General features: G+C 41.0%; 1 protein-coding gene across 7 annotated transcripts in view; it reads right to left on the bottom strand.

Annotated features, from left to right (window-relative positions):
• Positions 1-26839, bottom strand: part of MSRB3 (methionine sulfoxide reductase B3) — an 86304-nt gene that overhangs the window by 45522 nt on the left and 13943 nt on the right. For 3 of the 7 annotated variants that reach the window (XM_068998622.1, XM_068998575.1, XM_068998614.1), the window contains exons 2-4: positions 19948-20068; positions 6478-6586; positions 4585-4662 (exon numbers count right to left, since the gene is read on the bottom strand). In XM_068998622.1, coding sequence (XP_068854723.1) covers positions 4585-4662; positions 6478-6586; positions 19948-20068 — 308 coding nt within the window. Of the gene's footprint in view, positions 1-4584; positions 4663-6477; positions 6587-19947; positions 20069-25449; positions 25525-26839 lie in introns of all 7 variants that reach the window. The other 4 variants (XM_068998598.1, XM_068998605.1, XM_068998580.1 and 1 more) reach the window with 2 other exon arrangements.

The raw sequence follows: 26839 nt of genomic DNA, 5'->3' as shown, positions 1-26839 counted from the left end.
AACCCTAGACAGGACCTAGGCAAACTGCAGGGGAGGCTCAGGCCAGGGACCATTCCCCAAAAGCAGAATGAACCAGGCCATTCTGTTTCAGAGTAGAGGAATTTAGGCTAAAAACACAAGCCATGTCTTGTCACTTGCCTTTAGGGCCCGAGAAGAGGCTTTTGTCTCTTTTATTTGTAAGTATGGACGTAACCCTTCTGAAAATGCAAGCCATTACCTGGAAAGCAGTCACTGATCTGGAGTGTGTCCAGAGAAGGGTAAGGATGCTGGTGAAGGATCTTGAGCACAAAAAGGAGGCTCAGGGAAGGCCCTATCACTCTCTACAACTACCTGAAAAAAGGGTGTAGCCAGGTGGGTGTTGAGCTCTTCTCCCAAGTGACAAGCAACAGAATGAGAAGAAATGACTTCAAGTTGTACCAGAGGAGGTTTAGATTGGGCATTAGTAAAATTTCTTCATGGAAAGCATTGTCAACACTGGAACAGACTACCTGGGGAAGAGGTTGGGTCACCATGCCTGAAGGTATTTTAAAGACATGTAGATGTGGCACTTATAAACATGGTTTAGTGGTGGGCTTGGCAATGCTGGGTTAACAGTTGGACCCAATGATCTTGAAAGTCTTTTCCAACCTAGACAATTTATTGATTCCTACACTGGTGAGAACCAACTTACTTCAGACAAATGTTATTAAGTAGAAGCTGCTGGGTTTGACGGTCTTTTAAGGAAACTAAGAGTCAGTGAAGACAGATGAAGTTGCTCAAGTAGTTCTATTAGATCGTACTAGAGAAACCACATCAATGAGGTCATATGGGCTCTCCTAGACAGATAAGCAGTGCTGATTTTTCATTTGGCATGCTCAAAGAATGTAAAGATCAGTGAGAAAGCTTAAAAACCATTAATTAAGCATGCAGCACTGGTGCAAGGAAATTCCTTATAAAGATCTAGCCTGGTGACTGAAATCCTCCCTTGTCTTGTGAAGGCAAGAGTGGTACAATGCTAATGGTACAATTTTATTGCCCAGCCACTCTTTCATTTTCTCTTGATTGGATGTCCGAGAGATGTTGAGAAGACCTGACACAGCTCAACAAAAATCAAATGAAAACATAACATGGGTAAGGCTGTTGCTATGCCTGCTAGTACATGCTCAGAAGAGCCAACACCATTACCAAGAATTCTTTCCAGGAAGCAATAAAGGCAGCAGTGGGTGATTTATGAAGACTTGGTAATTTAGTCTTTGGCCCTAAAAATTGGAAACTGACAAAACAATAATATTTCTTTTTTAAAAGGAAATCATTCTCCCAGGCTTCCCAGTTCCCATCTATACCACATCTTTCTCACAGTCCTGCATATGGTAAAGGACATGACCATGGCTTATTAAATATGGAATAGATTCTCTCCTATGGCAGTAGCATGAGTCGTGGATTTCACTCAGGTCCATTTTAACGCCCTCTTTCCATGGCTGTGGACAGAATGGTATTTTTGCATAATGTATAAGAATATGCCTTGAAAAATTAAAGTAGGCACAACATTGCAAGTACAGTTGTCCCTTAGAAAGCACTGAGGATTTGGGTGGCATAGGTGGGTCTTTGTGAACTGATACAGAAAAACACAACCTTGCTGTGGAGGCCATCCAGCCACGATAAATGTGGCTGATAAAATATTAACACAAGCAGGTGTGGTTGATAAGTATAAGGACTTTTTCTTTCCTTATTAGTTTTCTATCAGATCCATGTTCTGCATTGAGACATGTTCCAGGCACACCAGGTGAGGCCCAGTGAAGAGAAAGACATGAAAAAACACCCTAGAGCAAGATGGAGGACAGCAGGGCTCCTTCTTTTATCATAAGCCTACAGCTAGATTGGAGTAAGTATAACACAAAACTGCATAAGGACTGGCTTGCAGAAAAGGAGGTCCTTGAGATTAGTTTATTGTCTCTCTCATTTATTGCTTTCTTTAGACAGCTGTACTGGGATGTAGGAGACTGCCTGCCATGAAAGTTCAGAGATAGAATAATAAGATTCAATAGCATGATTATGGATTTTATGTGTGAGGCACCTTTGATTGTGGAAAAAGTTAAAGCATGTCCTCCATAAAGCTTGGGAGGTTTCTCATAACACTAGCACAAGTAGGTAGATGAAGAGATGTGAAATTCCTAATTGTTTCTTTTATCTTTCCTGTGATAGAGACAAAGTTCTGTTTTAAAGACTTACCAAAAAACAGGTCTTTCATCTGGAGTGTAAAATTCATGTGTTCCCTGACCTCGTGTGTCACATGGTAATGAAACAACGTAAATCAGAAATGTTAAAAGTTGAAGTTTGTTAATATTACTGCTGAAGCTCCAGTCTCTTTCCTAGTTAAACTGACAGGTCCATAGTCCAAATATATATATTTAAAGATTACAACGACATAAAGACTAAAAAATTAATGGACATCAGTGAGAAACATGTAAATGCAAGTTTCAGATGACTATCGGGAAATTACAAAACAAAAAGCACCAAAAAAATCCCATGCCACCACAAAAACTACTTGCATTTTAAACGGAGCAATGGACTTTCTTTGTATTGTACTCCCATCTTACTCCTAAAGAAATACTTCAGTGATTTTACACTCTGTGGAGAAAATGTAGTAAATAGCATATATTTTGCATTTTCTTCTCTGTGTTTCCTTCTCACTTTTTTTAGTAGTCTGGGCTGAATCAGTGACCAAGATTCAGAAATCTGTCTTCCCCGGTTGACAAAGACATTATATACTGATATTTTGAGGTCAGTAAACAAAAGAACACGGACTCCTACTGGTTTCTGCATTTTTTCCCACTGTTGCCAGCCAGTTCAGAACTGGCTGAATTTGATGTATGCCAGAGGTGGCAAGAGCTCACAAGGCAGCACAAAGACTTTGGGGAGATTGAGTTAAGGCCAGTCTAGTCTCAGACCACAATCAGTCAGGTGTTTTCTTCAGGTGCTCACTGGCTTTAGAATTATTAAAATTAAAAAATAACTTCCCTCTTTCCCTCTCTCCTCCAATAAAATCCACAGGGGCCTCAAAGAGAATCTAAAAACAGAGACATTTCCATATAGCGCATTCACAAAGAGAAATGCAACTCATTAACTCAAGACTATGCCAAAGCATACTGTGTACTTGAGATAATCACAGATAAGTCTCATACTGCAGTTTTTTCCCACCTTAAAACTATTGTGAAGGCAGCTGGAAACTAGTTCACACTCATTTATGTGTACAACTGCTGTCCAAAACTCACCCCACAAAAAAACCCCTACTCTTTCTCCTTCAGATGATAGAAAGGAAGCCAGTCTTGAAGGTAGAAAGTGAAATCCTGACTCCATTGTATTCATTTGCTAAATATTAATTTACTTCAACAGAGCCAGGGTTTCCCCCCAAAAGATTTAGCTATAGTAAGCAGCGGAATGTCTAAGTGGCAGAGTAGAAAACCAGGTTATGGAAACTTTGGATCCCCACTTTGCACCTTCAAGCCAAGGATCACAGTAACACATGACATGAGACTACTGTCTGTCTGTGTCTGTAACCCTCAGATTTTCAACCCAAAAGATTCACATTATTACCCAGTTTCTGCAGGTAGTCCTTCTAACAGAGGAATCAAACATTACAGAGATGAGATGCTTCTTTCACTTTAGAGACAGTGTCTTGAGGACAATGATCACTACCACATCTGGTGATTGTAGAGCTACATCAATTGTATTTTCTTTCAACCTATTACTGGCACAGTATTCTATACTATTAGCGCTATCCTGACCATCCTGCTTCATGCTCTTGTAAAGCTACCTCTTCAAGTGACAGGGGCTGAGTTAGGGTGAACTGAGGGGGGAAAAAAAGCAGAAAAAATTAAATTCTTCATCAGAATGAACACAAGCAGCCACAAATAAGAAAAAGCACATGAACAACAACTGAATCTGTGCAGAACAATGCAGCAATCAAGGGAATTCAATCAGCACTGCTTCTGGTACCAAATTTAGGGCCATAATTCCCACAGTACTTCTAAAGAGTATTTTTAAGCCAGCTCTCCATGTGTGCTAATTGGGATAGATAGAAATTCAGTAATACAATTTTCCACAGTTTTGTGTTCTTAACTGCTTGAATTCTAAAAAGAAAAAAAGCATCTACTTTTTTCTCCATCATGAGCTAAAATGCTGTATGTAAAATTCAGCATTGCCATCCAGTATCTCTTAAAGCTACCTGTAAGTAATTCTAACAGTCACACTTCAGTATCTGTTGACACAGTGAGAGACTGTTACAATTACGTGGCATACCCGCATATAGAAAAAAAAAATTAATTACTAATTTTTTCCTGTCTTATTTCCTCTTTTACCTGAATATTTTCTATCTTATTTATTTATCCAAATTTTTTATATTTACTATAAGACTAATTTACCACAAGACTAATTTTACTACAGCACTATTATTTACATTTCCTCTCTTGTATCCCTTAAAATGTTGAATGACTTCACCATTCTGTGCTTCTATGAAATGACCTTATACAATTACGTATGAAATATATACAAGATTACACATAACCTAAGAGACAGAAATCTCAAAACTATATTTAGCATACTCACTTGAATAAAGGAGTTCCACAAACAACACATTTGTATATTCCTTTAGCTTTATGGTGTGTGTACTCCCCCTCAAAGGCACTGGGAAAACAACAACACTACATTTTAAAATTAAATAAAGGAATTTGTAGATTTTTTAATTATTAAAGTAGCTGAGTGTTTAGAAAAATGTTATAGAAAAACCCCATGATTTCAAAGTTGGCAGTTGTTTTTTATTAAAGGTAGCAAATAAAGCAGGCACAGGAAAAAGGGAATGTCCTCGTTAGTGTGCCTCAGATGTTATGCATCATGCAAAAGGAAGCAAATTGTCCCACAGTTCAAAGGCCAGAACAACAACAAAAACAAAAAGGGGTAAAACTGGAGTCTTCCCCAATCTGGCAAGAGAAATGTCAAGTTTTTGTAAACATGGATTGTTTGGCACATAGCTCAACCTGCCGCACCTCGCTGTGTCCCTGTCTGGGCTGCGTGCGTGGCTCGGCGGCTGCAGTGGAGCGAGGTGTGAGGCCGCCCGGGCCCTGCAGAGCCGTGGCGCTGGGTCAGTCCAGCACAGGCTGCCCGGCCAGCAGAGACATTGTAGCTGAAAATGAAATAATTGGTCCACGATTTCAAGCTGTGAGCGCCTTATATTTTCAGTTGAAAAGCAATATTCCAGCTTTAAGAGAATATTTTTCTAAGTTAACAATCTAAAAGGCTAGGAGGTCATTCACCTAATATGAATCAGCTGCGCTAGCCCAACAAAAAGCTTATGTGCTCAGCAGCTTGTTTTTATTATCCTTTCACCCTTTTTATGAGGTCCAATTTTTTTTATAAACAGGATTTTTAAGAATGACCTAATCTCGGATTGTTTGTGTGCATTAAATCACATTGTTGGTCTCGTACACAAGAGCGTGGAAGGCCAGGGGAAGGCAAGACAGGCCTCCCAGCAAAGACCACTGTCCCCATGCCCCGCCAGGGCTGTGGCAGGATGGAGAGAGCTGGGGCAGAGAGGGGACCGTCCCCACCAGCCTCTCTGGCACATTCAGCCACCAAATTCAGCACTGTCAGGAAGAGGTTTGCCTATTAACCAGGACCCCACGTGCAGCGGGGAGCCCTTTCAGCTCATGAATGAAAACAAGCAGTTACATCATTAGTACGTTTAGAGCAGAGGTAAAGCCAGGGCCTTACGCCAAGCTCAGTGGTATAAATTAGACAACAAAAAATGGCTGGGCCTTGGCAAGTTACCTTTGGCTGGAATCAGCTGAGAGAGAGACTTTATTCACTAAAAACAATCTTGGAAGCCAGTCCTTTTTTTTTTCCCTCCCAGACTTGAGGCTGGCTTCCAGCGACTAAAGCCATGTGAGGGCAGTTATTGAAAATTTTTCACATTCCAACCACAAATGAGCCAATAAATACCTTCTCCACATGTGCTTCAAAAAGAAATTGGAGTGGGGTGGAAAAGAACTAAATTATGCTACCTTCTTTCTGCAGCCAAAACGTCTATACTTACAATGGCCACCTTCAAAACTCCAGCCTCCTGGCACAGGGCCATTTCCCTCGTGGTTCTGCTTACTGCAATGTCTTCCAAAAAAAGTGTACCTAAACCACTATTACTTCCACACGTTTTGTAGTAAACTAAAAACAGACTCTAAACATGAGCCTCGTAACTTTATAAGACATGCAGTGTTCATTAAAAGAAAAAGTCACACAAGACCCTTGGCCCTGGCCCCCTTGTTGCAGATGCTTGTCTTTGCAGTAGTGTTAATTTGTAGGGGTTAGTAAACAAGTGCAGAAATCCTGGGAGGAAAAAAAACAACCAACAAAACTTGGTAGGGAAGGTGAGGAAATAGCAGTAAGAGGAGGGGTGGAAAAGAAAGATGCCTGTGTTTTGAGATCTGAGTTTCCTTCATCCTGCCTTACCTTTCAGTCCCCTTCTCCTGAGTGACATGGTACTGCAAGGGTGTCAGCCGCTTCCTCAGCTCCTCCTGGGAAAAGACCACCTTACAGTCCTTTTTATCCCTACATGACCCTGCAAAAGGAGAGGATATGGGAGAAGGAGCCTTTTTAGCTTAAATCCTGAATAATTGCTTTGGCAGACAGCCACAGCATAGCTTCTGCATTTACTTGTCAATGACCAGACTGGTCCCTAATGCACAAAGAATGGCTCAGCTGAACTGCAGCTGATTATTTCTTCTAATCCAAGTTTAGAAAAGAATTTTTATAGAGAGCCAGATGATTCCACTGGAGCAGTGACAATGTGCTACAGCCAAAGCCCTTTGGTGTGTTATACACTAAACTGTTGCACACGCAATCATTCACAAGAAAGTACCATTTTTCCAACCATTAAAAAAAAATCTGCAAAAATCCCTACTACAGCTGAAACATTCTTTACAAGACATCTATATTGGAGACTTACGGTAATGGGCATATGATGTTTAGCCACAACATCTAGCAATTTCAGTACTCTTTAAAGCAGTTGAAAAACAATTCTAACCTTCAGAATTACAGTAAGGTTGATTTAACTTCTAGTTGCATCCTCATTCTTTATAACAGTAGCCATTTCCTTTTTACCTTTTTGAAGCACTAGAATAGGAGTCCTAAGGAGTAATTTCTTTATGCACAAAGCTGTACAAGGTTCAACATTAAACATGTTGTAAAATTTAGGATTGCTATTGAAATTACCCTCCTTTGAAAATCTTATCTTAACACTTTGCTTAGTTCACACAGAGAATCCAAGGAATACATAAGGATGACTGTAAAAAAATGCATATTTGTATAGTGCAAAAATTCACATCAGAAAAGCAAAAAGCAACAATAAGGTTGCTTTTGGGAATGAAAACTCCAAAGTAGTAACATAAATTGCAAAACATTCAGGTAACTTTGATAATCATTGGCAAAATTTAGCTGACAAAATACAGGAGGGAAAAAGCACTCTAATTATGACACTAATTAAAATATGGAACAATGTGAAATAAACAGTCCCAACAAAAAATATTTTTTGCTAGTAATGTATATACACTCATAAAAAGACCAATTGTGTTCCCAAAGTAGAGGCAACAGAGCTACCCATCTGTATGTCATTTAGTACAGGAGAGGCAATGGCAGGTTTAAATTACATGGTATTGGATTGCAATTTCCTAGCGTTGGTTGCTTTTCTGCTTTTTTACCTTGAGTCATTACTAAGGAGCGTTCATAAAAAGTAGCTTAAAGCACAGATGCTTGCAAATCATTTAAGAAAAGATGTTTCTTTCTTCCTCCCCCTCTTCTTTTCTCAATTTTTTAATGTGTGGGGGTTGGTGAATAGGGGAGAGAGAAAAAGAATAATGCTGTTGGTCACTACTGAGTAACCCTAGGAAGTATTTTCAGGAAGAAAAAAGTAAAATTGAAAACATCTGATTGAAGTAAATAGTGCAAACATAAAAAGCTTTACTAGTGAAAGAAAAGTATTGAAAAGCGACTTTATTTCATAGATTAGAAATTACTTTTGATCTAAACATTCTTAAAAACAGATTGTTTTCCACTCTGACCCATCTCATTAGCTGTGCTGCAGAGCCTTCATTTTAATGGCAAGCTTTGAAAGAGCGCTGCTGTATGCCTGGGTTAGCTTCAATCTTATTTGGGAGAGGGATAAAGATTTCATTCCAGGTCTCTTTGTTTGTCTTTCAAGAACCACTAAAGCAGTATTCACACAAATTTTGCAGGAATGTGCCCTGTGCCATAGCTTACAAATTATTTGGTTTTGGTGCACTTAAAGGTCACCTTCCAAATTAGCAAAATTTTCCTACATCCTGGCTTTTCAACCTTAAATGTAAATATTGTTTCCTAACTGTAAGTGAGGTTTGTTCTTTATAACATTTGGTTGCTTATTTAAAGATGTCAAACTTTGGAGGTTTTTATGCTCCAAACGTGCAGGACTCTAGGACTAATAACTCTTTCAAAGTATAGCTAACAGGGAAAGGAAGCATATGCATTATATAAATAGCTATTGTTATCTTGCATTACGGAGCTTAGAAAGAAACTGTTTGAGATACAGTCTTTTATCTATAATTTCAGTTTTAAAAAGTAGACTAGAGAGCAACAAAGAATCTTACAAACCAACATTTCTTTACTTTTAAAAATATCTACCCATAATTTAAAAAAAAATTATTTGCTACTTAACTGCTGCAAAAAAAAGCAAACTAAGCATAACTTCACCTTGAAAAAAGAGAAAATACTGAGTGTTTTTAAAAAATGGTCAGTATGCCCCCTTTCCTCTCCTTAAATAATTTTTCATCTCTTTTACAAATTTCATGTTCTCCACTCTATGGGTTCACTATATGCATAAGAAAATTTCTAGATGCTGTATGATCCATTACATAGATCAGAAGTAGGAAGCATGTTAAAAAAAGATCTTTTGCCCCCCTAGTTTTAATAATTAACTGCCTGTTTTATAATACAAGCAATTATTTATGTCTACGGGGGAATTTTGCCAAACTGCATTGGGGTAAAATGCAACTGACCCCAATAAAGGATTCTTCAAGTTTGTAATTTCAGTATTGATCAACAAAAAGTTGCACTACAAATTATAAAGGAAATCTCTTGGTCCAGCCCTCAGCATTCAAGAATGGCCCTATTGAATTAATTGCATTTATTATTTAAAAACAAACAGCTCAGTAAATGGATCACGCTATTTCTCTATTGCCATAGAGGCAAGGAGGTAAAGCAAGACTCATTTCTGACTGCAGAAGATGTAAGGGTAAGTTATCTGAAGCAGGGACAGCCCACCAGCTTCTATAAAAATGCAATGAATCCTAGAAACTCCGGGATGAGATTCTAGGAATACGCTCGTTCAGTTAGGAAAAAAATTACATGCAAGAGGGACAAAAGTGCACAGTTTCCAGTAAAAGAGTGGCTGCTTCTGGTTTTGCAACTGTTCCTTTATGACATGAGATGACTGTCACGTTCAAGCCAACTCTTTGTATCTTGGGAGGGGACAACATAAAGCTACGCCATGAAATGCCCAAAATGAGAAAAATTGCCACTAGTAATGGAGCTGTTATTGAACTCATTATTAAACCAGAGAATAAACAGGCAGGCTGACCACCTTCCTCAGTCTGGTTCTCCATAGATGGCATGAGGTTTGGGCTGTGGAAAGGGTTCCATACAGGCAACAAAATGCTTCAGCAACTCAGCCATAAAGGCAGGCTCACAGTTCATTGACAAATCGTACAGTTTGAGGCAAACGAGAAAAAAGGTCATCAGTTCTACAAACAGCATGATATCAGTGTGGTTACTGATTAAAGGTGAAACTAAATTAAATACAGTATGAGAATAAGAGAGCCTGGACTCATAGGATCTATATTAGCACTTTTGTTCTTTGGAGGTGGTGTTCTCAGCAATGACTTTTAGAAAAGCCCAGAACAGGTATGTTCTGAACTCCAGTTAGATGCAGCTGTTAAAAGAGGTGAACACTGGCCTGCAAAGGCAGACAAAATCGCCTTTACATTCCATTGCAGGATTGAAGGCCAGATTAAATCTCTCTAATCAGCACCCCATGGTGCCTTCTTTGGGGATGGCACCTAAGAAGAGCAGTGTGCAGGCAGCTGTCACCAACAGGTACTCACCTTCAGCCCTCTGCCAAAAGTTACAGCAGTGCAAAAGGCACTTAAGATCCTGGAGCAGGATGGAAGACTTTGTGAGGAAAAGACCAGGCTCACAAATCTTAATGCATAACATAAAAAAAAAGCTCAGGAGGGTAAAACAAACATGAACAGAAACCCTTCTTAGAGCCTTCACGGTATTCTCATGTTTAGGAATGTGGGTTTTTTTGAAAAGCAAGGCAGTGCATGCTGCCATTTACTATTCACCTGCAGACTGTGGGCATTTCAGAGTTCAGCTCTGAAGTCCGCTGTACAAATTAAGTGAACAGAAAGTATTCTCTGGGTGTTGACCTAATAATGAAGACATTAAGCATCTCACCTCACATATAAGTTCCAACTGACCTTTTCAAACCTGTGGTTCATAACCTTCCTTTCCTATTAGCAATCACAAGAAAACCAGCAACAAGATATGTTCAGACAGACGGACACAAGTTAGCAGACCATTACTCCTCACCACTCAGCCCCTCACCTGTTCCAACACACCAGAGGGCGGTGATTAGTGTCTGACATGCCCTGAAATATGGTGGCATTTTGCCTGAAGGCTTTCCTATATCAAAGAGTCTTTTGAACCATTCTAACAATTTTCTCTTATATTTTGTTGCTTCCTATCACTGAAATTAACTCAATATTTCAACTGCATGGAAGACACAACATACATTTTTCCTCTTCTACGTATGCTTATATTCCACTAGCATTAATGGACATTACAGTCATGCACTGAGCACATACCACTTAGACTTCCTGAACTAAATACAGCAAGATCAAATGTTCCAGCAGAGCACAGCCATATAATAAATTTGGCTTCTAGTTTTCAGTACTACTTCTTTTAATATACCCAAGCAGTTTTTTAGGGGCCTTCCAGTACATTTTATTTTTCATATACCACCCCAGCCCCAATCCTGCAATGTGACCTGTGTAGGCAGACCCTTGGGAATATGCATAGCTACTTAAGGGTCTATGAATGTACATCAGATTACAGGATCAGGCTCTAAGTACGCATCTCTACTTCCCGAAGTCTGTCCCCTCATAAGTGGATCAGGTAGATCAATGGTAAATTACCTCAAATTGATATTAAGAGGAATTCCACAAAGTTAAAAAATATTTGCATACATTTCTTTAAATAAATATCCTTACATATGCTATTGCTAACACTTAGTGTTACTAAAAGTGGAATCTCTCATTTCTTATTACTTCAAATTTCATTTACACAGTTTATGCCTCTTGTTGACAGTTTTGCCTTGCTGTCTGATTAAGAAAAGGCAAACTCACAACTCTCTCTCACATATTTTAATTTCTGCTTAATTTGTTCACTGCAGCTTCTAGTCTTCAGCCTTGGGAGAATGCTGCAGTGTTCTCTCACTGCAAACAAGCCAGGAACTGCTATCTAGTTTAAAAAAGAACAACTCTTGAGATTGGTTACATTGCAAACAGTTCTATTGGCTTGTATCTGGAAAACACAGTTTTATAAAACCTGTATTTGACATGATAGCTCTTTTATTATCCCCTCATGAGCCATTTCAAATTACCCTAGCCTGCTGGTGACTAGGATAGATGTTGCAAAAGAAACTCTGAAATGTTGGGAGGTCAGGTTTGAGTAAAATTCAAACTTCATCATTAAAAAACCCCTGTAAATGTTTTACACATTGAAAAACAGATCTGTGGCTCCTTTGCTTTCTTGCTGTAGGTAGCTAACTCCCACCTGCTGTTGAAATACCATTTGCAGTTTCATGCAAGCATTAGAAGTAATGGAGCGAAGACCATTTCCACTATATTGTGCGTTGAAAATCCAAAAGCCAGGTACAGGACAGCAGTTCGAATTTTGGGTCAAATGCCAGGTTCTATCTTAAAAGAACACCCCCCAAAATCTAACTGTCTTTAAATAAAATTATTTACTTAACACCCAGGAGGGTCAGCTGGCCACAAGGGAAGGGCAAGCCCCTTCTTTGCAAATTTGCAAACTTCCCATACAATCAAGTAACAGAGCTGTCACATTTATTTTTTTCCACCTGGTAATCAGCACAGCTCTTGTTTAATACAAAAACATATATTTTGAATCACCATCAGAAATCTCCCATGTAAGACAGCAAATTTCTCAAGCAGCAAAAAAAATTAAAAAAGAAAAAAATTCCCCAAACTGCCAGCTAATGCATCTCCTCTATGCACTTGTTTTCTCTCCACAGAAAGGGGTACTGGGATCCCCGCAGGCCCATATAGGCAGCATCTGTTGTTTCCACAGGTCTGAAGACATGCTTGCAGCAGTGGCTAAGGCTGCCATGCAAACCAAAGAGACATTCCCTGGAAAAGATATCTGAGACTGCCTCCCCTCCCTGTGAATGTAAAAAACATTTAACAAAAGACTGAAGTGTTTAGGGTAGTGGGAAAGAGGAAAGAGCCTGGAGCGCCTTTTGTCCTCTCCAGGAATGTCTACTTTACTTCCTTATCTGACATTAATGAAATAAATGTCACTACCAGACACAATCTTGGTCTCACAACCTTTCCAAATTGTAACGACTGAGGAGTCCACCACCACCACTGCACTAGCTGGTGGAGACGAAGGCAGCTTCCTCTGGAGGTTTTTGAGCTGTCATCTTCACTAGTACTGCAGCGACAACAGCATGTGGCTCAGCAGAGGTTGGTGAATAGAAGAACCTTCAATTAAGCAGAGCAAAAGCTCATTATGTTATAAACTGCCACAGTTGTTATCCTTTCTGCTGAGATGGCCAAAGACAGAGTGCACAGGGCAGCTGACCTATTTGCCTTACTCTTGAATGCAAACCAGGCAAGACAAGATCAAGATCTATTGGTACAGCAGTGGAGGGGGGAATATTTAGAACGATGTATTTCTCTTCCTCTCCCCCCAACAGATAAAGAGACTTTTGTTTTGCTGATATTATCCTGGCACCTTTCACAGGCACTGCATTTGTTTAAATTAAAAATAGAAAGACAGAGACACTGAGCACTCTTTATCTGGTCAGTAGATTTCTGTCAGAATCAATAAAAGCATGCACAACATAAGGAAAGGCATTTTATTAATAGTGTAATTAAGGTGAATTTAGTAAGGTTGCTTTATGCTACCTTTTGCATTTAAAATATTTAAATAAGCCATCAAAATAAGTTTATTCACACAGCTTTAATAAAGGTTTAACCCTGCAGCAGAAACAATTAAAAAGTCAGCATTTGCCAGCAGTGGTGTGTAGCTTATTTTGGCATTCAGGCTGTTGCTAAATCCTCCTGCTGCTTCCTCCACAATAGTGATGTGTGGCCTGTGAAATGAGCACTGGATTTCAAGACTCAGGTTCTGCAATCTGTACTTGGGATGGGGGTGGAGGAAAGGAGAGGGCTGGGGGAAGGTCTTTCCTCCCCTCCAATTCTCCCCAACAGCACAGATCTAACCCCCTGCAAAACTTCATCTGTCTCCAACTGTGGAGGGTAAGGAACCCTTTTGCAAACACAAGCAGGCACTGCCTGCTCTGTGGCCTTTCATCCCACTTCTCCAAGCACTGAGGGACATACCAGCATGAAGACAGGAACTGCTGGGACACTCTGTGCTCCAGTTCATGCTCTGCTATGACCACCACAGAAAACACTGTAGCCCCCTGCCCTCTCAATCTGCTTCAGAACTAAAGGTAGAGGAACAGTCGAAAAGGTTTGTAACTGCCAACTTCATTTTCTAACGGGCCTTCTGGAATTCCTTATGTTTCCTTAAAATTCAGCCATGCCTTATGGGTCAAGAAGACAGGGTAAAGCCCTGTAAAGTGGCTTTAAGAGGAGTTGGTCAAGCCTTTCCCTGCTCTGCTCTGCTCAGGACTCCCTGACCTGGGCCAGAGCATTGATGAGGGTGTTCTTACCCACAGTGCACAAAGTTGCCAGCACCAGACCTGGGCTGCCAGCACCTACTGTCCCACAAGAACCTCTTCTCCAGACAGAGCAGAGGGCACCCTCACACCCTAGTCATGCACCCCTTTCCAACACAGCTTCTTCTGAAGGAAATCACAAACTGAGATACATGCTTATCTTGTAACTAAGAACAATTTCTGCTTCTTAGCATTCTCTGGGACACAACTCCTCTCTACTCAGTTACCACCAGATCATGATGTGTGCTGTAGCAACCTATGGTTAACATAGCAGCTAAGATATGGTAATGTTTGAGCCTCTAGTGCCTGACTCCCAGTCCACACTCTATACCCACTCAATATTCCATCCAATTCCAAGCTCATACATTCCCTCAGTGATCATCTCCTCCATTGTTTCCCAACATACTCTTATTGACTTGAGGGTTCACATTCGCTTCTTGCACATTTTGTTGCTTGTCCTCCCTCAGCTTAGCAATATAGAAAATCTCCTTCCTTTCTGTGTGCTGTCATCTCTCCTTTACATCACATTCTTCTCTGAAACCTTCATCACATACTCCTCAGAGAAAAGACAAAGCCAGGAATTGCTTTTAATTGAAAGGAAAAAAGTGAAGGCAGTCCTTAAAGGACTTCACAGTCCTTCTGTTAGACACTCCAATAAAAAGTATTGGACACTGCAACTAAAAAAAGTAACTTTTCATGAAAAACTTTAAAACCTAGAAACACCCTGCTGAAACTTCATCTTTTCCATACCCAACTAAGCAGAAAACACATTAAGCCTGAGCTGCAGAAGGCTCGGGAATGGAACACAGGAAATTTATGAACTCCCAGAACAAAAACATTCCTGCAAGAAGGGTGGAAACGGTTTGTGGTGGATCTTTTATGGGAGCAGGAAGGGAATGAAAACAACCTTAAAAGATCCATCAGGGAACACACTAAGGGACTGTCTTTGTGTTTGATCTCATCATCCCAGTGCTTCTCGGTGAATCACTGAGGAGCCTCCACCCAGGTGAGGCAGGGATGAGCACCATCTGTCTCCTGGGCAGATGAGGGACAGTACTAAAGTCCACCAGAACAAAGACTTAAAAAGAGTGAAAAAATAGAGTACAAACTCTAGGGAATGTAACAGAAGGATTCTAGTCTTCTTTATGATCCCAAGTTTGTCAAATACCAGGCACTCATAAGAGTATTACTCCCAAAGAGATATCTACTAATAAATTTCATCTTAAACTGCAGGAAATAAGGCATTCTAGACTGAATACTATTGTACAAAAGAAACATTTTTAAATACAGTACTACATCAAATATACTCCCATTAAGACAGCTATATATAATTTTTAAAACTCATTTTAAAGCCATTCCAAAAATATCATAATGTTATGCACTATTATGATAATACAGTGTTCTACTATCATATGACTAAAAGGCAAACGTATACCCCAACATTTATATAATAATGGCACAATAATAGTTTCATAGGCTATTTACTGTTGTGATCACACAGTGCCTGTTTCCCAGACTCTTTTCAAGAATCTTCCTCAAAACTGCTGGGAGGCAGTAAACTAGGTATTTGTAAGACTGTATTTTAAATTTAAAAATCTATTTTTGATCCAAATTGATATTTGCATTTTTTTTAAATTTAGCTGGATACAAATGAGTTTTAAATTTTGCCCCCCAGCCAGTTCTGAGGAACAAGTACATTCATCTGAGACCTTGTATGGCATACTTAAACACAGAGCAAATTTTTATGTTCAAGATATAAACCCTAGAAAATATGGATTTATAGTGAAAACATTGATAGGCATTTAACCATAGCTGTATGGATGGTTTATGCCATACAGTATCAGTCTTACTTTTATTTTCTTTTGGACCATGCGAACAGACATCTGTAGTAGTACATCTCTGGTGATACACATTACGGAAAACTATGGGGAAGTTATAACATGTATTATAGAAATTATATCTCTGAACATAGTAACAGACAATATGAACTGTCAAGTCACACAAAGTTTGACAGCAACTACCATACTTTGAACTCACAAGACTAAGGTCTTTTCTAGACTTTCTGTTGTTAAAACCATATTTGGCAAACAGTATGCACACAGATATTTCATTGAGATGAGCAGTTTGAGAGTTCAGAGGAACAAATACATACAAATAATTCATGTATGCAAATGTTTTCAATATCTGCTCCTAAAAGTAATCCTTTATGTTAACAGATTACTGCTAAACATCCAATTTTGAGACCCAGTAATTTTCTGTTCACTATTAAATTTCAATTTTATGAAACTTAGAATTAACAAAGATTTAACAAAACAATGAGAAACTATACTATAGATATTTACTTAATAAAGACTTACACCATATGCCCAGCACCATCTTCATACAGATGCATTGTAGTTTAATCTAGTGCTAGAAAAGTATGGTTTCCTACTAGCAGTTATTTTAGTAATTAAACAGTACACAACAATTTAATACTACCTAGGACTTTATTATACAGCAGAAAAACCCCAATCCTAAGTCTACCCCTGTAATTTCTTCATCATTTCTTTTACAAGCACCATAATTTTCTTTGATCTACAGGAGAGGAAAAGCCAAATTATCACATGCAAAAAATGTGATGTAAGCAGCACAACATTCAAAGTGTTAAAGAAATAAAGGGTCTTTTTTAAGAAATGAGACCCATAATAATTAAAAGACACAGCAAAGCATTATAAGCTATCTTTTTACTTTACAGCTTGGTGGTCTGCTTCAGAAAACATATGTACATGGAATCTGTATATTCATTACTTGTATCAGTTGCTTCTTGGTATGCACAAAGCAGCTGAAGTAGTTTTTATACTACAAGTTTGGTAGGGATTGTTGTGATTTTGAAGTGTTTTTTTTTAAATACTTCATTTCTGTGAATTAAATCCTGGCAGGTGCTGAGTGCATCTTACATTTCCAAAGAAATTCAGAGCATTTAGCTCTAATAAACCAGGCTCAAGGAGCACCATATCTTTGTCACACAACAGACACAACACAGTTGTAGTCATTACTGGCAGTGAAGAAACCTTGAACCAATGTGATGGTAGTTTGCATACGGGAAAAGATTGTGCTTTTTTCCCAGTGCTCTTGCTTTTCTTAAAATACTTGTTCCTAAGGTCTCAGGGTGTACTTTCTGTATGAGTGACTCCTAGACGGGAAGCTTTTCATATAGCCCTGGGTGTGCAGAACGGCAAATGCCTAGTGCCATCTACTGGGCGCGCCTGCTCCTGCTCAGACTTGCCGTCATGTCTATAAAAAATGTTATGGGCAAACAGTGCACTGGGTTTGCACACGTTGAAACATTTAGTCCTAACTTCAGACAAAAAATATTTTAAAAATACAATTTGGAAGAACAGATCCGCACTCCAGGTGATAATATTCAAACAGAAAAAGAACGAGTAAAAACACTTCACCAGCATAAGTGAAAATCACAAGTGCTTGCAAAATAGTGGTTCAAAGAAGGGACAGGTCATCTCTATTCTAAGACACCTCCCAATAGTATTTGATAATTTCATTGGGGGTGCGGGGAGGGGAGGAGAGAAAAACATCACTTATTTCTGATCTACAACTATCTATTAAATATATATTATATATTTCATTGTGTTACTTTGTTCCTTACAGGAAGGACAGAGGTACCATTCCAAGCATAGAAATTGAAACAATACTTTCATTCAAGTTCTTGCCCTGCAAATATTTAACTGCATAGCATTTAAAACATTGTTAGAAAGCCCCATTTACTGCTCTGATAGCACTTTGCTCCCTTACTCTGAGCACAGTTTTCTGAAGGTTAAAAAGTCTCATTCCATATGGAATTTGCCACTGAATTAGAAGGTGGCCAAGCTCCACACTGTCCCAGACTCGGTGTACACACGGCATGCTGGTATGGTTACAAGACTGCAATTCACACAGAACTGGATGGTGGGAAAAGTACTAGCTCAAAGTGTAATGTTATAAAAAACTCATGAGAACTTGGGGTGTTTTCTGTATATTCAGAAGCCAAAGTCACAGGGCATTGTGGCATTTGAGCAGATGTTGGCTTTACATCTCCTTCCCATGTTTTATTTGATACATGCTATGCCATTTACTTGCAACCTCCGAAATACGCCACACACAAAAAAACAAACCAAAGGCAAAGCAAGCCTATGTTAATTTTTAAGGGGAATTTAGATTACTCTTAAAAACGTGAGATATGTGATTGTATATTATTCCACTGTTAGCAGATGAATTTGGGCTCATTATATATAAATATCTCTCTCTATATATATCTCTGTAAAGTAGTCAGACAGTGGAACTCTATTAATGGTCCCACAGCTAGGGAACTAATGGATGGGAATAAATAGTAGTGTTAACTTTTTATTCCAAAATGTGACTACTGGATTATGACAGAAAAACAACTTGACAAAATAGCTAATGAAGTGCTTTGCCAACAGATACAGAACAGCAAAACCTCTCATGGGCTGTGTGTGTTTCTAGCTGATCAGCTTGGAGATCTTCTTTTCAGAGTGGGAACAAAATGGCGAGAAGACTGAGTATCCCCATTTTAAGGTAGACACTAGCAATATGAGCACACATCAAAAGGTGCATAATGAGGGCTAAGGAAATTTGCTTACCCTGTATTTTTAGGATTTTAAATCTGGCTCAGCAGCAAATATAACAGGAAACTGAGGTCAAGCTGACACAATGTGGGTTATTCTCTCTCTTCCTCAATATGTGTTTACAGCTCCTATCAAGGTTAATGGGAGTTTTGTGCACATGTGGGGGAAATGGAACGTAAATGCTGCAAAAATTGGACTCAGATTTAGTTCAAATAAAGTCTAATAAACTTTAGGAAAATTCATCAGCTTGAAAACTGATGTCTTATCACTGAAAAAAAGTCGTTAAAACATCACCTCCATATGCTTGCGAAGTCCAGATCTGGGAGAAACGTCTTGTAACATTCTGCACTCTTATGAACCAGTTGTGAGTGTTGCACAAACAGCCAAGCTGGCTCATTTTTGAGGCTTCAAACACAGATCAGCCAGGACTGTATCTTTTTTATTTGGGTGTCAAGACAATTCCTAGTAATGTTCAAAATTAACTCAGTACAGCCTATATTTTCTCCCACATAACCCTGTAGACTGACATTATTATGCTGATATTATAGACTGTTGACGTTTAAGTGAAATACAAAATACTTAGGTTCAAGGTTTTCATAATATAATCAGTTTGTGGAGGTGGGGCCTTATGGCACCCTTCCCAGACCTAATGGACAAATCTGGACCTTACACGAAAAGTGCAGCTGCATGTGGGCATTAAATTGCATGTTTCCATTTAGTTATGTAGAGAAGTGTCATGTAACTAAAGAATATGCTGTCAGAGCAATGAAAGAATTAAGTTTTAAATTCTGCACACTTTTCATACATAATTTTCAGTATAACGTATTTGATTTATAATAAAAATGTGGAAAGAAACACACGGAGTATAACTATAGTATATTGCTAAAGATTTTGGAAAATATTTTTAAGTCCTATGATTTAATGGCAAAGTGAAATTTTTAGATATCCTCTTTCAAAATTAGGAATGGTGTTTTATAAAATATTTTCAGTTTAATTACACAGTTTTTGCCAAGAATGAGGAAAATAATATAAAATTTAAGAGATGATATTTTGGACAAGCAAGTCAGACAACATTTCCAAGCTTCTTAAATCTCAGATATGAAATCGCTCACTCAAGCCAGTGACTTTTACCAAAAAAAAAAAAAAGTCCAAATAAACTTCTGCTCCAAAGGAAAAGTTAGACAGAGCAACCCATAGCACATTGTTTCCTGCAGCAGAGACACCCGTTCCTACAAGGGCCTTCATTATGCATGACACAACAAGCAGCACCCATTCAACCTGAGGGAAGCCCACAGGCTCGCAGGGCCACTGGCTGGCTCTTTGTCACCAAATGCAGCAGGTTGAATGCAGACATCACTGTGATATCCTCACCAACAAAACCAGAGGCAAAGAACAGGGGCTGAGTAGGGAAGAAAAAAAAAAAAAAGAAAAAAAAATATGAGAACAAATTAAAACATCAAAAATGTTAAGATACATTCACAGAAAAAAACAATACTTAAAATTTTATAAGACCACCACATGGAAGCACAATTCTAAATGCACTTCTCTTAGTGCGGTTAACCCATTTCTGCTACCCTACCCCCCAACATTTTGATATGTATTACACAGTATTCAGTGAAACCATTTTATATGCTACAAAGTGAGAGGAACTGGACATTTTTATAGGGGGCATTCACAACAGCTGCTTTAGATATCCAACTGAGAGCAACTTGGGGTAGCAACCTAGTCACAAGTGCAGAGGTACTAAGGAAAAAAACCTTAGTACCTCAGCTAGATGGTAGGAATCCTGCTTGGAACAACCAGGAATGCTGGGCAGATCAAACATGCAGGCTTTTTCTATTTATTTTATTTAAACCAAAATCAAAGTCCACAACATTTCTGAATGGTGAATGCTGGAAACCAGTCATTGCTAAAAATTGTTCTTTTGATGACTTGTCTGAAGAATGTGACATTTCATTGTAATAAACTTGCCAGATATCTTAAAACCATGGCTTTTCAAGGGCAAGAAATAATTCATGTTGTAAACTGTCCATGAGATATATTTAAACAATCTTCCAGCCAGTTCAAATATATCAAACAGAGAGATGGCAGTCATGAGATTTTATTCCAGAAGGGTTTAATGCACAAATACTAATTGTTCCATTCACCCCACATTGGGAAAGAGGAAATGCAGCTGCCTTATAGCTCAGCCATGCACAGTCACAGCTCACTTCAGAAGACTATGTGATGTGGGACTAGAGCCAATCCCCAATCGAAGTCGGTACAGAAACTGTCTGGGACTCTCGTGGAAGCAGGATCAGGCTCCAAGTGGCTGTGCAGCAGCAGGGCAGGTCTCCCAGCCTCCTCAGGCCCACTCCGTCGTCTGTGGCAGCCCAGCAGCCGCGGGAGGCAGCGTCCTGCCATGGCCCGCAGCAGGGGCTATCCCAACGCGGGGCAAACTGACTACGGTCTCGTCCTGAAGAACAAGATTCTGAGAGGAAGGACACTTGTAGAACGCCCCAAGCAGGTGTAGACGCCCCATCCCTGACAGCATTCCATGTCAGGCCGGACGGGACTCTGAGCAACCAGATGTAGCTGAAAAGTTGTCCCTGCCCATTGCTGGGGGTTGGATTAGGTGGCCTTTAAAGGTCTCCTCCGAGCCAAACCGTTCTATGAGGATTCCATGACTACAACAAGGACCCAGCCCCCAGCCGTACCCATTACCAAACCGGTCTGGCATCTGAGAGAAACCTGCCCGCATCCGCACTCCTCAACTCGGTCGTACCCAAACCAAACTCGCTGCGAGCCGTGCTGCCCGACGGCGGCGGGGCAGGGGGCCGGGTGGGCATTGCAGGGCGGGCAGCCCGTGAGCGGCATCACACGCACACAAACACGTCCCTGTCATAGCGGCAGCGGAGTCGCGTGAAAACCAGCGCGAACCCCTCCGGAGCAGGCCGCCGGGAGACCAGAGGGCTGCGCGCAGCCCTGCCGAGACTCCGCGCTGGCCCCACTGCCGCTCCTCAGCCCCCGCAGCCTCCGCCGACGGCACTGCCCCGCAGCCGGCACTGCCCAGCCGGCACTGTCCCCAGCCGGCACTGTCCCCCGCCGGCACTGTCCCGCAGTCCCACCGGCACTGTCCCAGCCGGCACTGTCCCAGCCGGCACTGTCCCGCAGCCGGCACTGTCCCGCAGTCCCACCGGCACTGTCCCAGCCGGCACTGTCCCACAGCCGGCACTGTCCCACAGCCGGCACTGTCCCACAGCCGGCACTGTCCCGCAGTCCCCAGCCGGCACTGTCCCACAGCCGGCACTGTCCCAGCCGGCACTGTCCCACAGCCGGCACTGTCCCGCAGTCCCCAGCCGGCACTGTCCCAGCCGGCACTGTCCCACAGCCGGCACTGTCCCAGCCGGCACTGTCCCAGCCGGCACTGTCCCACAGCCGGCACTGTCCCACAGCCGGCACTGTCCCAGCCGGCACTGTCCCAGCCGGCACTGTCCCACAGCCGGCACTGTCCCCAGCTCCCGGCCGCCCCGGGCTGAGGCCGGGCCGCGCTCCGGCAGCGGCGGCATCGAGCGCCCCCTGCTGGCGGGAAGCCCGAGGCGGCCCGCGCGAGTGGCGCCGCCTGGCGGCCGCTGCCCGGCGCACTCCTGAGAGGCGCTGCACTGACAGCCCCGACCAACGCCGCCTCTCCGCCCTCCTTCTCCTCCCTCCTTCGAGTGTGAACAGCTTAAAGGAATTTATTTGAAATTCCCGAGGACTAGAAAATAGACCCTGGCCTCTTGAAAACGTCAAGTATTTCAGTGTTCACTATAGTGTTATTATTTACTCTCATTTATTCATAGTCTCAGAAGATATACAAGTCCTGAAAGCCCAATAAAATACCACTGAGCATTAAAATACTTTATTGCAGTTAATCTATTTTATTCTTTTGTTACTGATGCTTTGATAGCTATTTCTAGTTACTCTGTACATTACAGCGATGCCCAGTAGTTCCAGTGGGAGGGGACCTCTGGGTGCCAGGTACTGCACGCACACAAACCCTGCTGCAGGAAGCTTACAGACCCTGGTAAGAACGGCTTGTGAAGAATCAGTAAAGAGAAGTGCAAAGTCAAATTCATTGCAATTAATACATTTGGTTTGGAGGTGCTTCACTCCTGCCTGCCAATTCTATGGGTACAAAGAACAGACGGAGGGAGAATGACAGTAACATTACAACAGGTTCATAGCTTCCTTCTGCTCTTTCTGTGGTGCAAGCTTGGCCATAGCCTTCAGCAGGCTCAGGTGCCACGTTTATGTCTCTCACTTACTTAAAAGGAATAGCCAGAGCATGACAAGAAGCATGGGAAGAAGTCCAGAGAAGGGCAATGACGCTGCTGAAGTGTCTGGAGCACAAGTCTGATGAGGAGTGGCTGAGGAAGCTGGGGTTGGTTAGCCTAGAGAAGCGGAGGCTCAGGAGTGATCTTACCACTCTCTTCACCTACCTGAAAGAAGGTTGTAGCCAGGTGGGGGTCAGCCTCTTCTCCCACGCAACTAACAGTAGGATGAGAGGACACAGCCTTAAGTTACACCAGGGGAGGTTTAGGTTGGGCATTAAGAACAATTTCTTCTTAAAGGTGATTACAAAGGTCATTAGACATTGGAATGGACTGCCGAGGGAGGTGCCGTGGTCTAGTTGGCAAGGTGCTGTTCAGTCAAAGGTTGGACTTGATGATGTCAGAGGTCTTTTCCAACCTAAATGATTCTGTGATTCTATGAAAACACCATTCTGGGAATAGCACTGCTGGTGGTTTAAACTCCCACGCTATACGTGCTTAGCCCTCTATAGGTTAAGCAAAGCCCCCATGCCAGTGCTGTAGGCACAGGCCTGAGCCCCAAGGGAGTCCAGCCATACTGGCACAGTGTGGATGCTAAAAGGCAGGAGCAGAGGAATTTTCCAGCTGCTGAAGCATTTTGTGAAGTTTTTCTTTCTCATGCTTTAGCTGAGAAACAGTGAAAGACGGTTTTGTAACCTAATTCTATCTCTGCACCTGGGCTTGTTTTCCAATGTTGTTTTGGTACTCTGGAAAAAATATTTTGAATGGGTGTTGGAGAACCTCAGCCAATCCCTCTAGGGGGTGGCTGGTCAAGCGACCAATCATATCATGCTCTCTCACGTACAAAGATATATAACCTAGCTTGTAAATAATAAAATATAATTCATTTTCTCCTTGGATTTGGATTGTGTCATTTCTCGCCAGTTCTCAGTAAAACAGCGACAGCACAGCACTCCGCCTTGCCAGTGCTAGGGCCAGGTACCTGGGGACAGCAGTACTAACATGACTGTCACATGCCTGAGCCACGGTGAGTACTGCAGCGCTGCACCTCCACCACACAGACTTACCACCCGCCATGTCTTTATTGCAGCACTGCAATATGCCACTTCCTGTAAGGACAGATGCTACACGTAGAGGTCAGAGCAGAAATCACAGCTCAGGGAAGGGGATCATGCTTTTGCACATCACTTTTGGGGTTTGGTTTTGGTGGATTATCCTGGCTTTTTTTAGTACGTGCTGCTTGCTGTGCTGCCTGCAACACCCAGAACACTATTGGCTCCTCCAAAGTTGTCATCAGACCCCTTGGAGCCCCTTCACTGCACTTCACTCTTTAACAGAGCACAACATGGATCTTCCATCTGCCTGGCTCTCATAAGATGGACACCATGCTCAGCAATAACTTGTAAATCTTGTAAGTACAGATAATACAAATACAGCAGTAACTGTGTCATTAGTTGGGTTTCAGAAGCAGTTTTCTAGGATATACATTGTAACTCCAGGGAAGCCTTCCCTTTAGGATCCTAATGTTGGCATATATTAGAGAACTACCAGCTTTCAAGACCTTCTGTATTGTCCCTTGTGGACATTCAGAAAACATAAGTTCAGCCCCAAAATGATTAGCTATAAAGTGACATAGGTGGTCTGTCAAATTTGTCCTTCGGAAATTAAGAACTTTGTATGTACTCAGCTTATGTTTTTTCAACCTCTGTCTGCAACTAGAAAAATTTATTTGGGTGAAGGACAACTTGAGAGATTAAATTCTGATATTACCACATCTTGTTTTTAAGAGCAGTAAGGGAAACATCAAGGGTCTCAGGAGCTCGTAACACTACTGGTTTAAATTTTTCCATATTCAGTGTTATTCCTGACAACTCAGGTCCAGAATTCCTAAAATTACATGAGAATCCCAGCTCTCACAAGAAAAAATGTGAAGTTTTAGCTCTTTACAAGTAAATTTAAAAAATCCACAAACCCTTAAGGGAAGAATCAGGTTTTTTTCTTGCCCCAATACTGAGACCTTAGTAGTGTGGGGCTTCTACTTTTTTTCCAATTTCCCTTCCCCCAGCCTCAAGTCTCTGGCCTCATTTGGAGGGCAGGAAACAATTAAGAGATAGGCACACACTAGTCAGAGAGCCAGGCTCCCAGGTTCTTGTCAAGAATTCCTATGTCACTGGAGAAAGCAAAGAGCAAAAAAATTGCCGCACTGAAGAAAGCCAAACAACTAGAAGTTTGAAAGCAGTAAAGGCTTGAAAGTCTATTGTACTCAAGTGTTAAATTAACAGTTTCATTTTTGTTGATATTTCTTTTGTAAAGTTTTTTTCAGCCCAGCAATGTTTGAACAGTTGTTTTGCAAAGTGTTAACTTACTTATTTTGACAAAAAGCAAACTATAAACAAATATTTCCCTGACAAAACTTAGTGGAGTATTTTGTATATGTATTTATTTCAGTTTTAACATTTGGTTATTTTTTTATTTGGCTTTTGCTTACCTAAAGCTGCTGCCAGTCAGAGTCAGCAGACAGAACAAAGCAGCCCTTGGGAACTGCAGGATCAAAAGGTGCGGCCTAAAGAAAGAACCACATGAGCAAGTGTTTCAGTAGATCACATCTTTCTGTGTCTAAACAATTATTTACTCCCTAGTCATTTTCCCATAACACATTCTGTGCTAACACCAAAGGCCTTGGTCTTTCCTGCTCTCTGCATTGCACTTGGCTTTAAGGGACTTTATTGTTTGCAGGTAATGTCTTGGGTTTGTCATGGTGTATGCTACGGTGGGGGCAAAGGCAATGTTGAATAGCTTGTAAGAGATGTTTCATAAACCATCATGAAGCTGCCAGCTGTGACAAGAGACTGGAGTACAGGAAATTTTCAGCAGGGGTCTGATTACTGCTGGTTATTTATCAGTGAAAGAAGGAGGGAAGAGTTCCAGTTCCTACTCCAATCCAAGATCTCTAATCCTGAAATTTGCAGTGTACCAACTATTCTCACACTTATACACCTCATTACCTGGGCTGTCCTAGCCTCCCAACAGCCTGAGAGAACCATGAGGAGGCAGCCTTCAGACCTCAAAAAAACACACAGCCTGTGAAAAGGCATTTGTGCTTTATATTTTTAGACAACTGCATGCTTCAATGCACTGTACTGTATTTGAAACATTTGGCACAAAGCAGTAAAGGTAACTGACAAAAGCTTGGGAAAGGATCATTTAGATTAGATATGAGGAAGAAATTCTTCACTGTGAGAGTAGTGAGACACTGGAGCAGGTTGCCCAGAGAAGTGGTGAATGTCCCACCCCTGGAAGTGTTCAAGGCCAGGTTGGATGGGGCCATGAACAACCTGGTCTAGTGGAAGGTGTCCCTGCCCACAGCAGGGGGGTTGGAAATATATGATCTTTAAGGTCCCTTCCAACCCAAACCATTCCATGATTTTATGAAATTTACCTTTTTGGGCTCTGGATTTTCGTGTGCTTGTACATCTATTGATAATGCAAACTGGATGTCTTCAAAAGTTTGTGATTTGCTATTTGCTATTAAAATACCTTGCAAAGCTCACTCTCTGATGAGAATAAAATACTTTAATCATTAACAGCTAGGATAATGATAAAGAAAATTATAAATTTAAGCTTCTCAAAGACTTATGAAGAGGAATTAAGCATTCTAAATGAAATTAATTGCATTAACCTTACAGGTCTACAGAAGTAGACCTTGCACGCTTGTCTGCATATATTCCCCCCCTATACAATATTATCTTCTCAATTACAGCCACAGAAACCTGAAGTATTAGACCTGAATTCCCACTTCACTTTTAAGACTCTCAATTAAAGCATGTTCCCCTTAGCTGTTTGTGCTGGAATGTGCAAACCAAATGGCAATCCTGTCT

This window comes from Aphelocoma coerulescens, chromosome 1A, assembly GCF_041296385.1.
Source record: "Aphelocoma coerulescens isolate FSJ_1873_10779 chromosome 1A, UR_Acoe_1.0, whole genome shotgun sequence".
In the NCBI taxonomy this organism is placed as follows: Eukaryota; Metazoa; Chordata; class Aves; order Passeriformes; family Corvidae; genus Aphelocoma; species Aphelocoma coerulescens.
This window is presented reverse-complemented; position numbering and strand designations above follow the sequence as displayed.